The 16553-nt window shown below is 44.0% G+C and overlaps 1 protein-coding gene across 7 annotated transcripts in view; it reads right to left on the reverse strand.

Annotated features, from left to right (window-relative positions):
- The window catches only part of ptprfa (protein tyrosine phosphatase receptor type Fa), a 252391-nt gene that overhangs the window by 177818 nt on the left and 58020 nt on the right, over positions 1–16553 (reverse strand). For all 7 annotated transcript variants that reach the window (XM_084011615.1, XM_084011612.1, XM_084011613.1 and 4 more), the window contains exons 3-4: positions 13995–14140; positions 8280–8421 (exon numbers count right to left, since the gene is read on the reverse strand). In XM_084011615.1, the coding sequence (XP_083867741.1) occupies positions 8280–8421; positions 13995–14140 (288 nt within the window). The remainder of the gene's footprint in view (positions 1–8279; positions 8422–13994; positions 14141–16553) is intronic.

Here is a 16553-nt window from a genome sequence, read left to right on the forward strand (position 1 = left end):
TTTCTAGCATTAATAAAATACAATGCAATACTATAAAAAATGAAAAATGTGTGTCCATGTATACAAATCAGATCAGGCAACGAGACTCAGGTGGGCAGACAGGAGAGCAGGCTGAAAGCTGATTGGTGGAAACAGAGCAGGGCTAACGAGATTCAAACTACACAGGTGGCACACTGAAAAAGAGAAGAGAAAACCACAAAGACAGGAAGTCTAGCTAAACACGGGACACACAAGGCAGGGAAACAGGAAGCAACCAACATCAACCTCAGATCCAACGCCGTGTTGGGCGGTGAAACTGATGCTGCCTCACTTTTTCCTGTTTGAGTCACGAGGTAACAGTCCCTCAGGTCAAAGGCTCAGCTTCATTAATCTGCTGGAAGTGTGGCAGCAGTGCAACCACCATTCGTCTTCCATAATGTGTCATTTATCACCGCTAATAAAGCCTCGTCCAATCAGACAGCTCTCTCCCTCCGAGTCTGTGCTCTGAATGTCAGGATGTTCTTCAGCCTTTGGAAGCCTAACCGGCTAAAGGGACGGATGACGTGGAGAGTGCTAGTGCAGGAAAGGGACTACAAGGAAACTAATTAGCCATATCAGGTCCCAGGGCCACGGGGGGACTCGTGGTTGGTGGAGTCATTCTGGGTTCAAGTCGCCACAAGGCAATGCTCACCAACGTATCCTGGAGCAAAAGTGTGTTACCTGGACCTCCGGAGGCAGAACAAGACCTGGCGTACTCTGCATTCCACACGGGGACTTTCCAAGTCCTCAGACGTCCTCAGACGATACAAACTATTTTCAATCGTAGACACTCAACATACAAACCTATCGTACACTAAGCAAATGCTGAAGCAAATGAATGTCTGGTGTGAAATTTTCCAATTATATGAGACTTAGCAGCAAGATACATCGTAGAAAGCTCCAAACAGCCCGTATCATTTGACTCTGCAGGGGGCCAAACTCCAGGAGCTTCAGTCAAATAACTACACAATGGTTTAGTGCTTATTGATTTTCCCCATCTGTGGCCCTCGGTTCCAAGCCCGTTGGTTTCGACTGCAGACAAAATACCTCATCTATATGGTTTCATTTTTAAAAGTAGAATCACTGCCATGTGTTTGATAACATGTTTGCCATCACATCATCAATTTATCCTGTTAGATTTATATATATATATATATATATATATATATATATATATATGGACTAAATTAAAAAAAAAAGAAAACTAAATGATTGTCAGATTAAGACTAAAACTAAATGATTTTTCTGTGACAAAGACATTTTGACGTTGTGTAACACTATGAAGGATAAAAATGACTGAAATGTGACTATATACACAGTGTGCCTTATATACGCCAATCAGTGTACAATGTCCTTTTAAGAATCCCAAATCAACAGGGATCAGCATCACATACCACCCCCCCAGCCTACAGACGCTCACATTCAACCAGATATTGTCAATGCAAAGCATCAGTGGCCCTTTACCGTGGCAGCCAACCGGAGGAAGACAGAGAGAATGATGGAGGTGGAGCTGCTCGTGGGTCAGGCCGTCCCTCATTATTCTTCCATTCACGTAGTCCTCACAGTGCCAGTGCATCCATCATGCTGCATCACTGTGTCACTGCAGTATTTATATGTTTACAGCAATCAGGCTGAATGATACTGTCAATCACTGCTACCTTGGTAAGCTGTTAGTTTGACAGGTGAACACAATCCATTTATTTCTTGAACTTTTTGTTATGCTTATGCCGTTATGATCATAATGAGGACATGGAGAGTAGTGATTGTGTGAGAGGTGATGCTGGCTTCATTTCCACACTTGGTCAATTAAACCAATGCACATGTGCAGGTGGTGAAGATGTGCCGGGTGAGGTGACGGGAGGGGGAGGAGAAAGAGGAGGAGGAGGAGTATGCGACAGTCAGTGCAGTGTCTGATTTTGATGGCCACTGATGCATTTTGGCTTCAGGTCTGCCACACCCTCTCTCCCTGCCTGGATCAGGCCCCTGATGGCAGCCTGTTCCCACCTGGAAGCGATCAGTGGACTGCATATCTACTTCCAGATCAAGGGCTCCGGTCTCTTCTCTCTTGGCCTTTGAGCTGTCTGTTGCTGTTGCTGCTGTCCAGTGAGAGTTAATTGGTGCAACTGCGGCATCACAAACATGTGTGGTACCTCAAGGCTCCATCTTGGGCCCTATTCTCTTCTTGCACCAAAAGTATTTATATATGTATTTTTGAGTCTTTGTTCTCACAGCTGGAAGAGCTACTGATTCATATAAAACCTGCCCAGAAGATAGCAACATCTAAATGGTGGAGTGTTTTGTAAGTGAGTACCAGGATTTTGTAGGTGATGCGGTGGGAGATGGGAAGCCAGTGGAGGTTCATTAGGACTCGGGTGATGTGGTACCAGGTTTTGGTGCGGGTGATGAGACGTGCGGCTGCATTCTGGAACAGTTGGAGTCGGTTTATGGAGCTGGAGTTGATGCCATGGAGGAATGCATTATAATAATCCAGATGGGAGGAAATGAAGAAGGGGGTAAGAGAGGGTCTGAGTTTGGAAATATTGCGGAGATGAAAGAAGGAGGTTTTAACTATATGGCGGATATGGGGCTCAAGGGAGAGGGTGGAGTCAAAAATCACGCCAAGCTTGCGGGCCTAGGGAGAGGGGGGATAGTGTTGCCGTCGATGATGAGCGTGGGGTTGTTTGTTTTGCTGAGTGTGGATTTGGAGCCGATGAGGAAGAGTTCAGTTTTATCGCTGTTAAGTTTGATGAAAGTGTGTTGCTTCCAGGTTTTAATTGCTGACAGGCAGGCATTGATGTGGGAGAGTGGGGCATTGTGGGGGGATTTGGTACAGAGGTAAATATGGGTGTCATCCAGGTTGAAATGACGAAGTATGTGACCGAGGGGGAGGATGAAGATGATGAAGAGGAGGGTGTTGAGTACAGATCCTTGTGGAACACCTTGTTGTGTGACTGTGGCTGAATAAGAGGAAGAAGAGGTGTGGTTATGGAGGGAAATGAAGTGGGATCTGTTGAGTGCCTTCGATACCAAGGTCTTTGAGCCAGGAGAGCAGAAAGTTGTGGCTCACGGTATCGAAGGCTGCACTCAGGTTGAGGAGGATGAGGATATTGAGGGAACCGGTGTCAGCAGAGGTGAGGAGGTCATTGAGCACTTTGACGAGAGCTGTTTCAGTGCTGTGGAGGGGGCAAAAACCAGACTGGAGGGGTTCGAACAGGTTATTGATGTGGAGATGGGATTGAAATTGTGTGGCGACAATGCGTTCCAGGGTTTTGTAGAGAAAGGGGAGGTTGGAGATTGGACAGTAATTGTTCAGGGAGGAGGGGTCCAGACCAGGTTTTTTGAGGATGGGGTGACAGCAGCAGTTTTGAAGGCAGGAGTTAAACAGGTTAGTTAGGTAGGGGCAGAGGACAGGGAGGCAGGACTTCAGCAGGGGAGTGGGGAGAGGGTATAGGGAGCAGGTAGGTTTTGAGGAGCTGATGAGTTGGAGAAGTTCAGTAGGGGAAACCGGGTTAAGCTTAGAGTGAGGTGGCAATGTGCCATACAAATAAAGTTTGATTTTTCTTTGGTCTTATAGTTGTGGAGAGTTGGCAAGAGAATCTTTTTCTCCAGTTTGTTGGGCTGGTCAGGCAATTTGGCAGTGTCTTTTTCACAGTAGGATATTGAATTTTCTACTTATTGTTGGTGCTTCTGTTTGTTGTTTTGGCCTCTGAGACCCTGTGGCCTTAAATTGCTTCTGGTTTACTTTCTCTACTCATCATTAAAATAGCTGTGAAAAATTGAGCCTGATTACAGGAAATTTATGTTACGTCTTTCGCTCTACCCATAATGCAGCAGGTGGCTGTGTCACATACAAATGCTCACATGCCAAATGAGCGTTGGTGTCAAGAAGCACTGACCAAGCTTATTATTTGAAGACTTCACAGTGAGAACGGGTTGATCTGATAATTCATCCGATACAGTTTAGTAATGGGCTTAGAGTATTCTGGCTCCATGCCAGATCTCCAGTGTGAAACTCTGAGGGTAAAAAAAACAACGAAATATTAATACACGTGGAAATTTGTTGTAGATGCAGTTCATCATGACCGAGTCAATGGAACTGAGATAAAGATATTGTGAAAAAGCTGTTCTGCCAGAGCACACAGTGCTCTCGCTCTCTTTTATCTACACTACCCACCTCCACTGTCAAAGTGCCCTTAGGCAAGGCATCTCAGAGGAAAACATACAAAAAATATATATATCTCAAGTCACCTCACAGAGGTTGGCGATTGATGGCAGAGGGAACGGCATCGCAGGAAACCTGCAGGAAAGAAATCTCTGTCTTTAAAAGACACCAATGTTGATTCGGTGCCTATCAGTGCAACCAGCAGTACCACTCGGGGCCATAGCAATTGTTTGGATTGATGCGACTTTGCTCCTCTTGAGTGTCACAATCAACCAAAAGGGAAAAGTATATGATGTTTTTTTGCAGAAGGGCACACAACGCCCACGCGTGAGAAGTACCTCTCATCTCCGTCTGCATTGTACCGGCTTCAGCTCCTGCTGTCTTCGCTGTCTCCCTCCCTTCATCCCCTTAAGCTTTCTCTGTCGGTTCACTTCGTGACTAACGCTGCACTCTCATTACCCAGAGTCCTGCTGTCGACTCTGGTGCATCTTCATCTTCTTCCTCACTCTCTCATCTCCCATTTCTGCCCACTCTCTCTTATTGCTTTTGCAGTTTTGTCCCCCAACCCCCCCACATTCTGTCTTTAGCTCTCATTCAGTCTGCAGCCGACACACACACACACACACACACTTGCGTATGAATGGAAGTAGGTCTCATTATCAGATATCCTGGGAGCTTTTCTTCAGCTTTTACTATTTGGAGGATTTCACCATCTGCAGTTGAAAAGATTGAGATGGGTTTGGACCCTCGTAGAGCATGTTGATACCTTTAACACAGAATCATGTGGCTAGCACATCTCTTTCTGCTTATTCCCACATCCACTTCTGAAATTTGACATCTGACAGAAATGTGTATTGTTTTGTATGAAGCAGCAGTACAATCTCAAATCTAAGGGAAGGCAAAGTTCTTCTAGGATCATTAAAACAGGGCTATTAAAAGTGAACACCCACAATCCAGGGTGGGTTCTATATGTCACCCTAGGGATGTAAAAGGGTTTCTCAGTAGAACCCCCTTCATGTCTTCTAGTCTAAATTACACCCTAGGGATGTAAATGGGCTCTCTGTAGACCCCCTGAGTGGGTTTTCGATGACACCCTAGGGATGTAAAAGGTTTCTTCGTAGAACCCCCTAAGTGTGTGCTAGATGACACCCTATGGATGTAAAGGGGTTATCTGCAGAACCCCCTGGGTGGGTTCAAGATGAAACCCTTGGAATATAAAAGAGATCTCAGTAGAACACCCTGGGTGTGTTTCAGATACAACCCTTGGGATGTAAAGGGGTTCTCCTTAGAACCCCTTGGGTGGGTTCAAGATAAAACACTTATATATATATATATCATGGATCTGGTTAGAACACCCTGGTTGGGATCAAAGCCAAAGTCAATCAAAAGCCATAATGGTAATTACAAACTGGCGGTTGATATAGTCGACTGTAAAGCCACCAGTGTGGCTTCATGAATAATGTAGCTTGCATGTAAATTAAAGTAGCTTAGCAGGTAATTTCAATGAGCTGCTGAAACCATCCAATCACACTGCAAACCCAGCTGTATCCTTTACACAGGGGTCTGTTGTCCAAGCAGCAATAACGCTGATACCCCACTAGATTTAGTGCACCTCTTTATGGACAACATGTCATCTTCTCCACTACTGTTAGATTCACTGTTAAACTACACGTGTTCATTGATGCACCCTGCAAGTGGGTTAATGTAATGTCACTGATCGAAGAAGACATTGTTACATGAATGTATCCCTCAGATATTAAAGCAGAACCCCTGCTGTTATTTGAAACAAATGCAAAAGCTGTGCAAATGTACTGTATATAAAATTGAATAAAAGACCAATACTGTATCACCAATGTGACAGTATTATTTACATCTTTCCTCCCCTTTTGCTCCTCTTTAATGAGTGGAAATCTGTCTCACCTGTCTCAATGAACCGCATCTGTGGGCTTCTGTGGAACACTCTACTGATGAGCTACAGGTCATTTTGTGCTTCATATCTATGTGTATCAATATTAATCTGATAACAGTGATTATCAGTCTGGCCTGTCACTCTGTTTTAACAAGACCCTGAGTGGTTTAAGAGAGAAAAGGCCTGTTTGTTTGGTGCAGCTGGAGCCTCAGGCTGCTGACAATAGCTACATGGCAGAATAAGTATAATGGGTTCCTGAGTGATTTGGAAAAGGCTGCCAGAGAGACAGCCTTCTTTGTGTGCGTGGTTGTTTGTCTATCAATTAGAGTGTCGATTAAATAAATGTGTTTGGGCTCCGTGTTGCCGCTGGCAGAGAACGGAGCTGTCTAGAGACACACCTACAGGAGGTTCCCAGCCAAAACCATTTTCCTGCTAAATAGCACCATCTCTCACACACACACACACACACACGGCTCTATTTTGGACACCTAACAGCCAAATCACACACACCGACACCAGTGGTGGCTGCTGGAAATTTTGCCAAAAATCCGGCATGATTTGCTGCTGCTTCTAAAATAAAACCTGTTTAATCCAAAAACATGTTTCCTGCTATAATGTGAGTGAATATAACATACAATGAGTACTAATAGAACAACGCATACCGCAGAAGCCTTTAGGCACTGCAGTTCGGCTGCCAGCAGCTTCCACAGACAAATATCTAATTACATTACGAGACACTTATTGATGCATTGCTGCATACCATCCACGCCCTTTAAATAATGGAATGAAGCTAATTCATACACAAAATAAAAATAATTACTGATAGAGAGCAGGAGGGGCAGAGCCATAGCGCTGTCTTTGGGCTGGACATTTTGTTCCATCAAGCTGAGCTCAAAGTCATGTTTTTGCCTTCTTTTCGTCTTTTATTACTGGAGCTCTGATGTCATATAACACAATACACTCATCAACGTGTTAGAAGGAAGCGTATGGGTTGGATCAAGTGCATCGTTGATTTCTTTTAAGAACAAAACTGTGATGAAGGTTTGTTATTTGTAGCAGTTCAGTCACTGGAAACAAAGCTGACTGACTGGTAGAGCTGCAGTCCAGAACAGGTAGGAGAGTGGAAATGACATGTTTTGTCATCTAGTTCGGAGGACTTCTTGGGTTGTGAGGACTCACAGGGGAAGACATTTCAGATAGCTGCTCCATCAAGACTTTCTGGATTATTTGTGTGAAAGCTGTCACTGACTGAGCTCACTCACAAGTGTCTTTCCTTCAGTCTGGAGCAGAACGGGCAAGTCAGTGAAGCAACACCTGCCAGTTATTAAGGTAGTGCTTTCAAAGCTGCACTTCCACTTCGGACTTTCTGAGAACCCTCAGCTGAAGAAGAAACTGAAGAAGAACAAGTGGCTAAAACTCATTTTAATCGCTACTCCTCAACAGTACACCTCCTGTTATCTGTGTATGGTAAGGGGCATGACATTTCTGACAAACACAAAGGTGGTGACCAATCACAACAGAGCGGGCCAGCTGACCTATCACAGCAGACTGACCTCCTGACCCGTCCCTCCCAACAAACCCAAACAGAGCGTTTCAGAGAGAGGCTGAGAAGAATTGCTGCAGCACAGCCAGGGTTGGTAAAAAAAAGCCATTAAAGTAAATAAACATGTTCTAGTGGGAAGCTCAATAGGTCGTCTTTAATGTCAATACACCATCTTAGTTGATTAGTCAACTAATGGGCTTTCAGTGCAATGCCGTTTGTAAAATATAATGGCAGGCACACCGACATCATTGCACATATATAGGAAAATATGAAATGTTGATATTGCACAGATTATTGATATTGTTTTTACATGAATGAATGAGTGAATGAATAAATAATATGTCAGTTTTTGTGCGCTGGGTGCCGAAATCATTGTGTAAATGGTGTAAATGATTAACTCTGAGCACAGACAGCAAGTCAACAAGAGTTCAACAAGTGTTGTCTTTACACGTGAGGACAAGAACATGACGAACCCTCCAGTGGCCGGAGAGTGGAGGTGAAGGTGGATGATCAGAGTGGTGGAGGTGAAGGTGGATGATCAGAGTGGTGGAGGTGAGGGTGGATCATCAGAGCAATGGAGGTGAGGGTGGATGATCAGAGTGGTGGATGATCACACACGTGTGGAACATTAACGAGAAGAGTCTTACCCTCTAAGACGGTGAGCTTGGCGCTGGTGTTGATCTCTCCCACACTGTTGGTGGCCGTGCATTCGTAGATGGCTTCGTCGCGGTGGGTCCTCAGAGGCTGGATCCGCAGCACCGAGCCCGAGCCGTCATCAAACTCAATCACCTGGTCAGACGACAGCAGAGGAGGGTTAAAGTAATCACATGTGATATTTCCATCCAACTCGTCCCGGTTGCAGGCCCATAAAACACAATGGTGTTTCACTGATGACAAAGCAGGTTTCAAGGATCAAGTTCTTCAGATAATTATTGAAAAAGTATATTTCTTAGTGCAGAACATTGTCCTGTATTAACCCTTTAATAGATAGTCCACCAAAATACAAAATAAAATGTCTTTTGTATGGACTTCTAAAGAGACGAGAAAGTGTGAAAACTGATTTTTATCACTACTCTTCAGCAGTAAAACTCCTGTTATGTGGTTATAGTGAGGCACATTACTGACAAAATCCCATCTTGCATCTCTAGGTGTATTTTTAATGTCTACTTTAGCCAGGCAAACTGTAATTAAACAAAAATATTATTATAATAACCCAGAGATGTTAATAACAGTTTCTCACAGATCTTCGGTCTTGTTGTTGGATTGACCTGACCTCAGAGCAGCTGAAGGAGGATGCACACAGCAACGAGCTTGAGTGGACGACAGGTATGTGAGGGCTTTTAGGAATGTTGGGGGGGTAAAGACTTGGAGGTCAGGGCATCAGGCCTCGACTTCCGCCCCCCTGCAGTGCGTGTGACCCAACAAGCCAACTGGCAGGAATCACATTCTTGCTCTAATGAAGGAGGTGCAGAGCTGCACTCTCTTCCTGTCTCGGTCGGCGGTCCACCCCCCCTCACGCACCGGGAAGTCATCAGTGTGAGGAACACTGACACGAGCCGAATATGTAGCCATCTTAAAGCAGTTGGACATTTCATACCAAGAAGGTTTAACTTCTGCATATCAGGAAATTAAGTCCTCATGCAGACCCAACCTGTTCTCGGTGACATGTCAAATAATCAGCTTGATCAGAGCTCCTTGGCGTCTGACACCGACACTCATTTAGTGTACAGAGCATTTTATGTGACGCAGCCACCTGCTGCATTATGGGTAGAGAAACAGACGTAGTATATAGGGAGAGGCTGTGTCTCAAATCACTCACTACTATATATTGAATATGCCATGTAATAGTGCTGTCAGAATGTGTACCGTAGTAGACTCATACTCATAACCAAGCATTATATACCATCATGCATTGCACTGAAGGAGAAATGACAGATGGACAAGAGGAGAGGGAGCAGAGTGATTGAGACATCATAACACAGACACTCACAAAGTCATTTTAATGTTTTTATTCATTTGGGGAAATATGCTTATTGCCTATATACCGCTACTCTCGTTCTAAGCTTTCACAATAAAAGCCCTAGAAATAAATGCAGCATCACAAACTAGAAAACAGGAATAACCCAAGTAGTGTCCAAAAGAGTTTTTTATTTTACAGATGAGGTCACTATAGTCCTACAGAGAACTCCCAGAATAGTGAGTTGAGAGAAGTAAATGAGTGAGTGACTTCAGACATACCCATAGTCCACACCGAGAGGGAGGGAGGGGAGGTGGACCCGTCAAACAAACACAGGACTTTAGTCACTCGCTAGTCATTTGAGTCATAAGTCAGCCAAGTTAATGTCAACCCTCGTTTCATGTAAGCGAGACTATTTCACAAACTGCTGAGAGACTGATTCAAATGTATCTCTCAAGAGATACACAGTTTATAAACAGTTCTCTAAATCTAAGTCCAAAATATAATAATTGATTATCAGATATATAACTTTACCGGCAACACATGTGTAACATTCCCTCAATGAGTGAGGCTATTAGGGCCCTATGAAATCTAATGGTGTCTAATCATGTGGTTGATGAATCAAAATTAATACATTTACTGAAGAAACACTGTAGTAGTTCTAATTATAATTCCTTGTCATTCAGAGACCATACACATGTGTATGGTCAATCATACGAGCCATAAAAAGAGACTTGCAAGCCGTGCAATGAGTAACACTGCACCGCTACGACTTACAATTTTCTATAGTACAATATATGTCTTTGAAAAGCTGAGAAAAGTCACCATTCAACAGCAGTGAAGACCTTGATAGGTTGATGCTTCTGGATGGACACAGTCAGCTAAAATAGTTTGCTTTGAATCACCTGATAACGGATTGACCTCGATAGAAATGTCTCTTTCCATTGAGTTCATCAATCAAAAACCCTGATCGTACTGAATCAAAGTGAATAACGGGGACGTGAGAATAGCGACGTAGAGCTGGACTGGCTTCCTGCATTAGGAAGCAGTGAGTTCATCCCACACACAGGGCAGCCATCAGCTTGAGTAATGCTGAGCAGACAGGTGGAAGATAATTCCTATTACTCACAACGACATGAACCAAGTGTCTCCGTCTATGCAGGACTCATGTTGAGTCACTTTACTTGAAGTCATTTGGGTTGGCTGGCAGCTAATGAGCCTCCCTGCTGCTGCAGAGTCCTGCAGGAACGCTCGCACCGTCACCGAGCGCATTAATGTAGCTGCATGCATAAAATCTTTCCATTCTGGTAACTTACCACAAAGTTCTGTATTTACATTCAAATGTATGAAAGACTCGGCAGGAGACTATGAGAAAGTCTGGAGCAGGGCGTATGTATTATATAGAAATGGTAGCAGGTATTCCATCACTTTGAATATTCCATTCACTGTTTGGCTTGTCAAACCACATCTGGCAGCTGCATAAAAATGGATATCCACTATTTAGTTGGCTGTTGACTGGCAGGTTCTGTTTTTCTGATATCAGGTGATTTATCTTTAACGCACCTGTTGAGTGTCAAAATAATCTCAACACGTCCTGAGCTTTCTTTTGGAGCTTTCAACCACATTGTCGCTCCTGATGCATGTTCCGCACGTTAAAAAGACATCGGTGCCGTGGCTAAATTACCAAAGGGCTGCTGAGCGATGGAGACCACGAGCATTAAGCGGCCATTCATCTCGTCGGCTGGCATACTTACTCTTGAGAGGTCCTCGTACCTCCCAAAATGTCAGAGCAAATTTCACAGCAGCCGTTAATTTTGATGGATTGACAACCTATTGAAATGTGAGAGATAAATGCATCACCTGAACAGAGCTTACAGCTAAATTTGGGGGGAAAGGAACAGATGCAGTACAGCACATATAACAGCGGTGAGGCTGGTTGAAGTGAATGCATCCTTAGATACCCGATACCTGATAAGGGCTGCAGGCTATTGGAATAATCTGACTTTGCAATACGTTTCTTTTTTGTAATCTATAGATTGCAATATGACCTTTCACAGCAGCCAATTGAAATATTATGGCCCCGTTCTATTTAGTTCTGCAGCTACTGCATTGAGTCCAAGCAGACATAATACCAGGGCCCTGATGCAACACATCAGGGCTTGCCGAAATAGAACACGGCCATAATTAATGTTATTAATTTGACCTGTGTTTAACCTGCATGTCAGGAGGCTCGTGTTTTCTATCCTTTCTTCATTTTATGTCTGCCTCATAAAGCACGCTGTAATTGCTGGTTTTGATAAGAGCTGTATAAATAACCTTTATTACTGTTATAATAGTTACTATCATTATTATTATCAATGGCACATGATATTTTTATTATTGTTATTATTGCACAACATGAAGATTACAAAGAAAATATGCATTCTGTACTGAACATGGTGCTTGTTTTCAAAACTTAGAGCCAATCAGCTCTTAGAAGAGGCAAAAGCCAGGCCTTTCCCATCATGCCTTGGGTTTGCAGTCGATGGATAGCAACTGTGGTTCTAAAGATTGCGGCTGCCTTGATCTCGTGCCCACGTGTGCATGACATCAGAGCAAGTCGGGATCAAGTTGGACCCAAATCTAACCGGCATGCATTGTGCCCAACCATATCCTCCGTCAGAATATAAAAAGAATAAAATATGATCTCTGGCTCCATTTTAATCAGATAACTTTGCTTATCTCTTCTATGCGGCCTGAGCAGCAAAGGTGACGCAAACAGGAAATCCTCTGGAGAGCAGGCGGTCTCATTTCGGAGGCCTCTCGGTTCAGCCTCCGCGGTCTTCAAAGGACCCGCGTCCTCTGGAGGATGCAGCTGCTGAATTGGGACGTAGCTTATAAATCATGCAGCCCTACACCTGATGTTCTAGTAGAACACAGGCACAAGACGGCACCAGTCATGATCTATTCTAACAGGTAAACAACTGAGGAAAATACTTGAAAATACGCTGCTCTGTCGCTAATAGGGCTGCAACGATTCATCGAGTTACTCGATTAACTCGATTATGAAAATGCCTCGAGGCAAAACATCTGCCTCGAAGCCTCGTTAAATTCCTATGACGCGCCTATGTGCAGGGATCTGATTGTTCCACACGGACCGTTGTTCAGGAAGCACACCAGCGCGTCATACACGGTCATTCATTCTGAATTTAGTTGGCGCGATGGCGGAAAGTCAGCCTCAGAATGTCCGTAAACGACAGAGAGTATCGGGGCTAAACAACGGTATCCTGCTTCCCCATGTGAGCGATTTATTTCTGACAACAAAACGAATGCGTAAAGTTGTAACATATGTGACTAGATGTCTCCTCGTCTCCGTGGCGCATTTATCCGTTTTGTTTATGTATATCGATCACTTCTCATCCGCCATCTTGCGAGTGACGTATAGAGTTACGTTTATGCATCGGACGCTCGTATTGGCTCCCGTAGCGGCTTTTACAGCCAATCGGAAAGCCTGATTTACGCTTGGCTGTGAGTTGTTGTGTTTGCCCAAACGGACGGAGGAGTTCAAAGCAGAGAAAAGAATGGTCAAAAAGTTACTGTAGTGATAGAGAAAGCTAAATACATAAATGGCACAGAAGAAGTACACTATATACACACATATTTAGGGCAGGGAGAGGAAAGGGCCATTGCTGGCAAAACAAAACGTAAATTAAATGTTATCCATGTTTTATCCAAGTTGATTTAACTGTATTGTTGTTAAATTCTCACTGGCACTTAATAAATGGGCTTAGTTTTGGAACCAAATTTTGGAGTTGGAATGAATACCTCTGTTTATTTTTTTTAGAAATGCTTGATCATTTTACAGCCACATCATTTTCATTATGCATTATTTGTTTTGGTTGTTTAAAAACGCAATTTTTTTTTATCCGATTCCTCGATTAATCGATCGATAAAGTGCTAAATTAATCGATTACAAAAAGAATCGATAGCTGCAGCCCTAGTCGCTAATTTAGCAAATTTGTATTTTTACTGACTATCATGTGCCGGAGTCTGGCTTGGCTACACTGGCTTATCCCACTTGTGCTCTTTAACCTGTCAGCGCCAGTATTTAACCTGCAGACACTCAACGATGTGCTCGCTGTGATGCTGAGCCTCAGGCTTTGGGATTAGAATATTGCTACTAACTTGATTTGCATTCAGTGGGCTTCAAACAGGCACCAAGTGCAGCAAAGCTGCTTTCAGTTTGGTGGTCATTCGTAAACACAGCTCAGCCTCACTGCTGCTGAAACACACATCCAGCTGAGAAGCTACGTTGACAGACAGTAGCTGCCAAAATGAAAAAGAGAGCTAATGAGCAGTGAGGCTATGAGACAGAAGTGCTGCGCACATCAGACAGGAAGCTTTAAGGCCTGATCCAGAGTCCTACCTCAAAGCGCTGAGAGCTGACTTTCTTCCCCTTCTTCATCCAGGTGATGCGGGGTCTGGGATCGCCCACCGCCTGGCATACGAACGATGCCACTCCGCCCGAAATCCCCGTCTGATCGTCGGGAGACTTGATGAAGCTGGGCATGCCTGAGGGAGGGAGACAGCGAGACAAAGAGAGGGAGAGCAGGGAAGAGAGGATGTCATCAGATGAATAGGTCTGAAAGAAAAGCAGCTCCAGGCAAGTTACAGGGGTTTTAAATCTGCTGTAGGTCCAAGCAGAGACACTCAATGAAGGTGTGGACTGGAACCATAACATGAGCACCAAGATTAGTACTGCTCAATGAAGAAATCATTGACACTTCATGTGGTGGTCAAGCATATATAATTTGTATTTGTATATATATATTTAATCGTTTGACAACCGTACTATATATACTGTATATATGTCGGCTGTTTTTTCCAATGAGCAGCATCTGGTGCTCACAGAGGTGACGCAATACACATTCCCGCCAACAGAGGTTGGTGATGCAAATGTGTTTCACTGATCAACAGCTGGTGGGGTGACCCTTCTCACCGCCAAGGCATCATATAATGCAGCTTGCTCCTTGGCTTCTGACACCGATGCTCATTTAGCGTGCAAGGGATTGTATGTGACGCGGCCACCAGCTGCATTATGGGTAGAGAAACAGACATAGTACAACGAGAGAGAGAGAGAGAGTTCACACAGGGACAGATGGAGGGAGGGGAGGTGGACTCTTGGTTAGAAGGTGGATTTCAACAATTTTCCCCTCTCTGTTGAACACCACTGAGGTTCCCTTGAGCAAGGCACTTGCAACCATATGCAACACACCCAGTATTACCTTATTCTCAATCTCAACACAAAGAGGAGACATTCGATTGATATATAAACTCTTTCTGCAGAACATTCAATTTATATAAGAATACATTCTAATATGTCACACCTTCTTATTCATCTGTTTAGGCAACTCAAAGCTTTAGGACGAGAGATGCTTTTTATGGGATATTCAAACTACAACAAAGCATCTAAGAAGGAACAGTTTGGACTTTTTACTTGTAGGATTTTCTTTGATCACTGAGCATTGTTAGAGGGAGCCTGACATCTGAGATTTCCATTTCCAGACTTCTTCTCTGTAATTGTTGTGAAATGTAACATTAAAGAAGCTGGAACTCGACGCTTGGAGCAGCAGAGACTTTTCTTCCACTACATAGGACGGCCCTCTCAAATCTACACTGTCAATCACTTGTACAATACAGTTTTAAAAGTGAGGGGATGTGATATTTGCACTGCGCTGCTCGTGGAGTGAAACAGCAGCAGCTGACGAGTCCGTACCATCGATCAGTAATCTGCAGCACCGCGACTCCAAACGTTTCCACGGTGACGGGCTGCGGAAGGAACAGGATCGTTCTGGGTGAGGGTTAAGTCCTCTATTTCCCCAGCAGGGAGCCACGAAGAGCATTTTGCAGGCAATGCAAGATATTCTCACGGAAACTTTTGGCAGCTGATAAGTACACTCTCTCTCTCTCTGCAAAGTTCAATGTGTTTCCAAACCCATTTGTGCAGTCAGAGCGGAGAGCTGCTCCCAAGATACATTGCCATAGAAATCCCACTGAAGGAGATGTACAACAGGTTACTCTCGGGTCCTGAGGTCGGTCGATGTACAGCGGGGAGATTCGGCCCTTTGCAGTGCCGTGCATGTGCGAGTGAAGCCAGCACAGAGGTAATCAGGTTGTCAGAGCGTTGTCCAGGAAGCCAGAGGAGAAGCAAGCGGATCGTACCATTATTAAGCTATTTATTTCCTGTAGCTGCTGCTGGCTGACCCTGAGGCTTGACACTCTAAATGTAAAACATGTTGCGTCGCTCTCCTCACTTCACTGGCAGCTGTGAGTTCTCTCTCACTTGCATTCTTCTCTGACCCTGTGCTTGCAGTTTCTCGCCGGAATTTTTTTTCCTGAGAAAAGTGTCCGTTGGATGACAAGGACAGACATTTATGATGAGGACAAGGGAAAAAAGTAGGACTTAGAAATATGAAATCACTATATCAAGAAATGACTATATACAGTGTAGCAGCTTTTACTACAACTGCTTGCAAGTAAAAGTAATAATAATAATAATGGCTTAAACATCGAGCGCTTATCAAAACAGGAAGCACATCAAACATAGCAAGTTTATGAAAATTAGGTTTTGGTAAAAGAAAATCTGCATGGTTTTCAGGGAGACGGCTCCGTAGTTTTGGGGTCCAGTCATAACGTTGCTGTAAAATCCTCTCTGACCAGAGTGGGGCGAGTCAGAGTCTTATAGAGAGTTTACAGAAAACAAAAGAGAAAGGTGTGATGAGTGGATTTGCATTGGCTGGGGCAGACTGGTTTCTCTGTTAACCTTGAATCATAAAGCTAACTTTGTTAACAGCTTCACACCAGAATCCAGATGGATCCAGATCCAGTAAGGTTGCTGCTTGTGTTCATCAGATCCATCCGTCAATCCTCCACAGTCCAAATATGGCCACTTACTTCACTGGTTATAAAAATCCAAGATGGTGAC

Source organism: Eutrigla gurnardus, assembly GCF_963514095.1.
Source record: "Eutrigla gurnardus genome assembly, chromosome: 6".
In the NCBI taxonomy this organism is placed as follows: domain Eukaryota; kingdom Metazoa; phylum Chordata; class Actinopteri; order Perciformes; family Triglidae; genus Eutrigla; species Eutrigla gurnardus.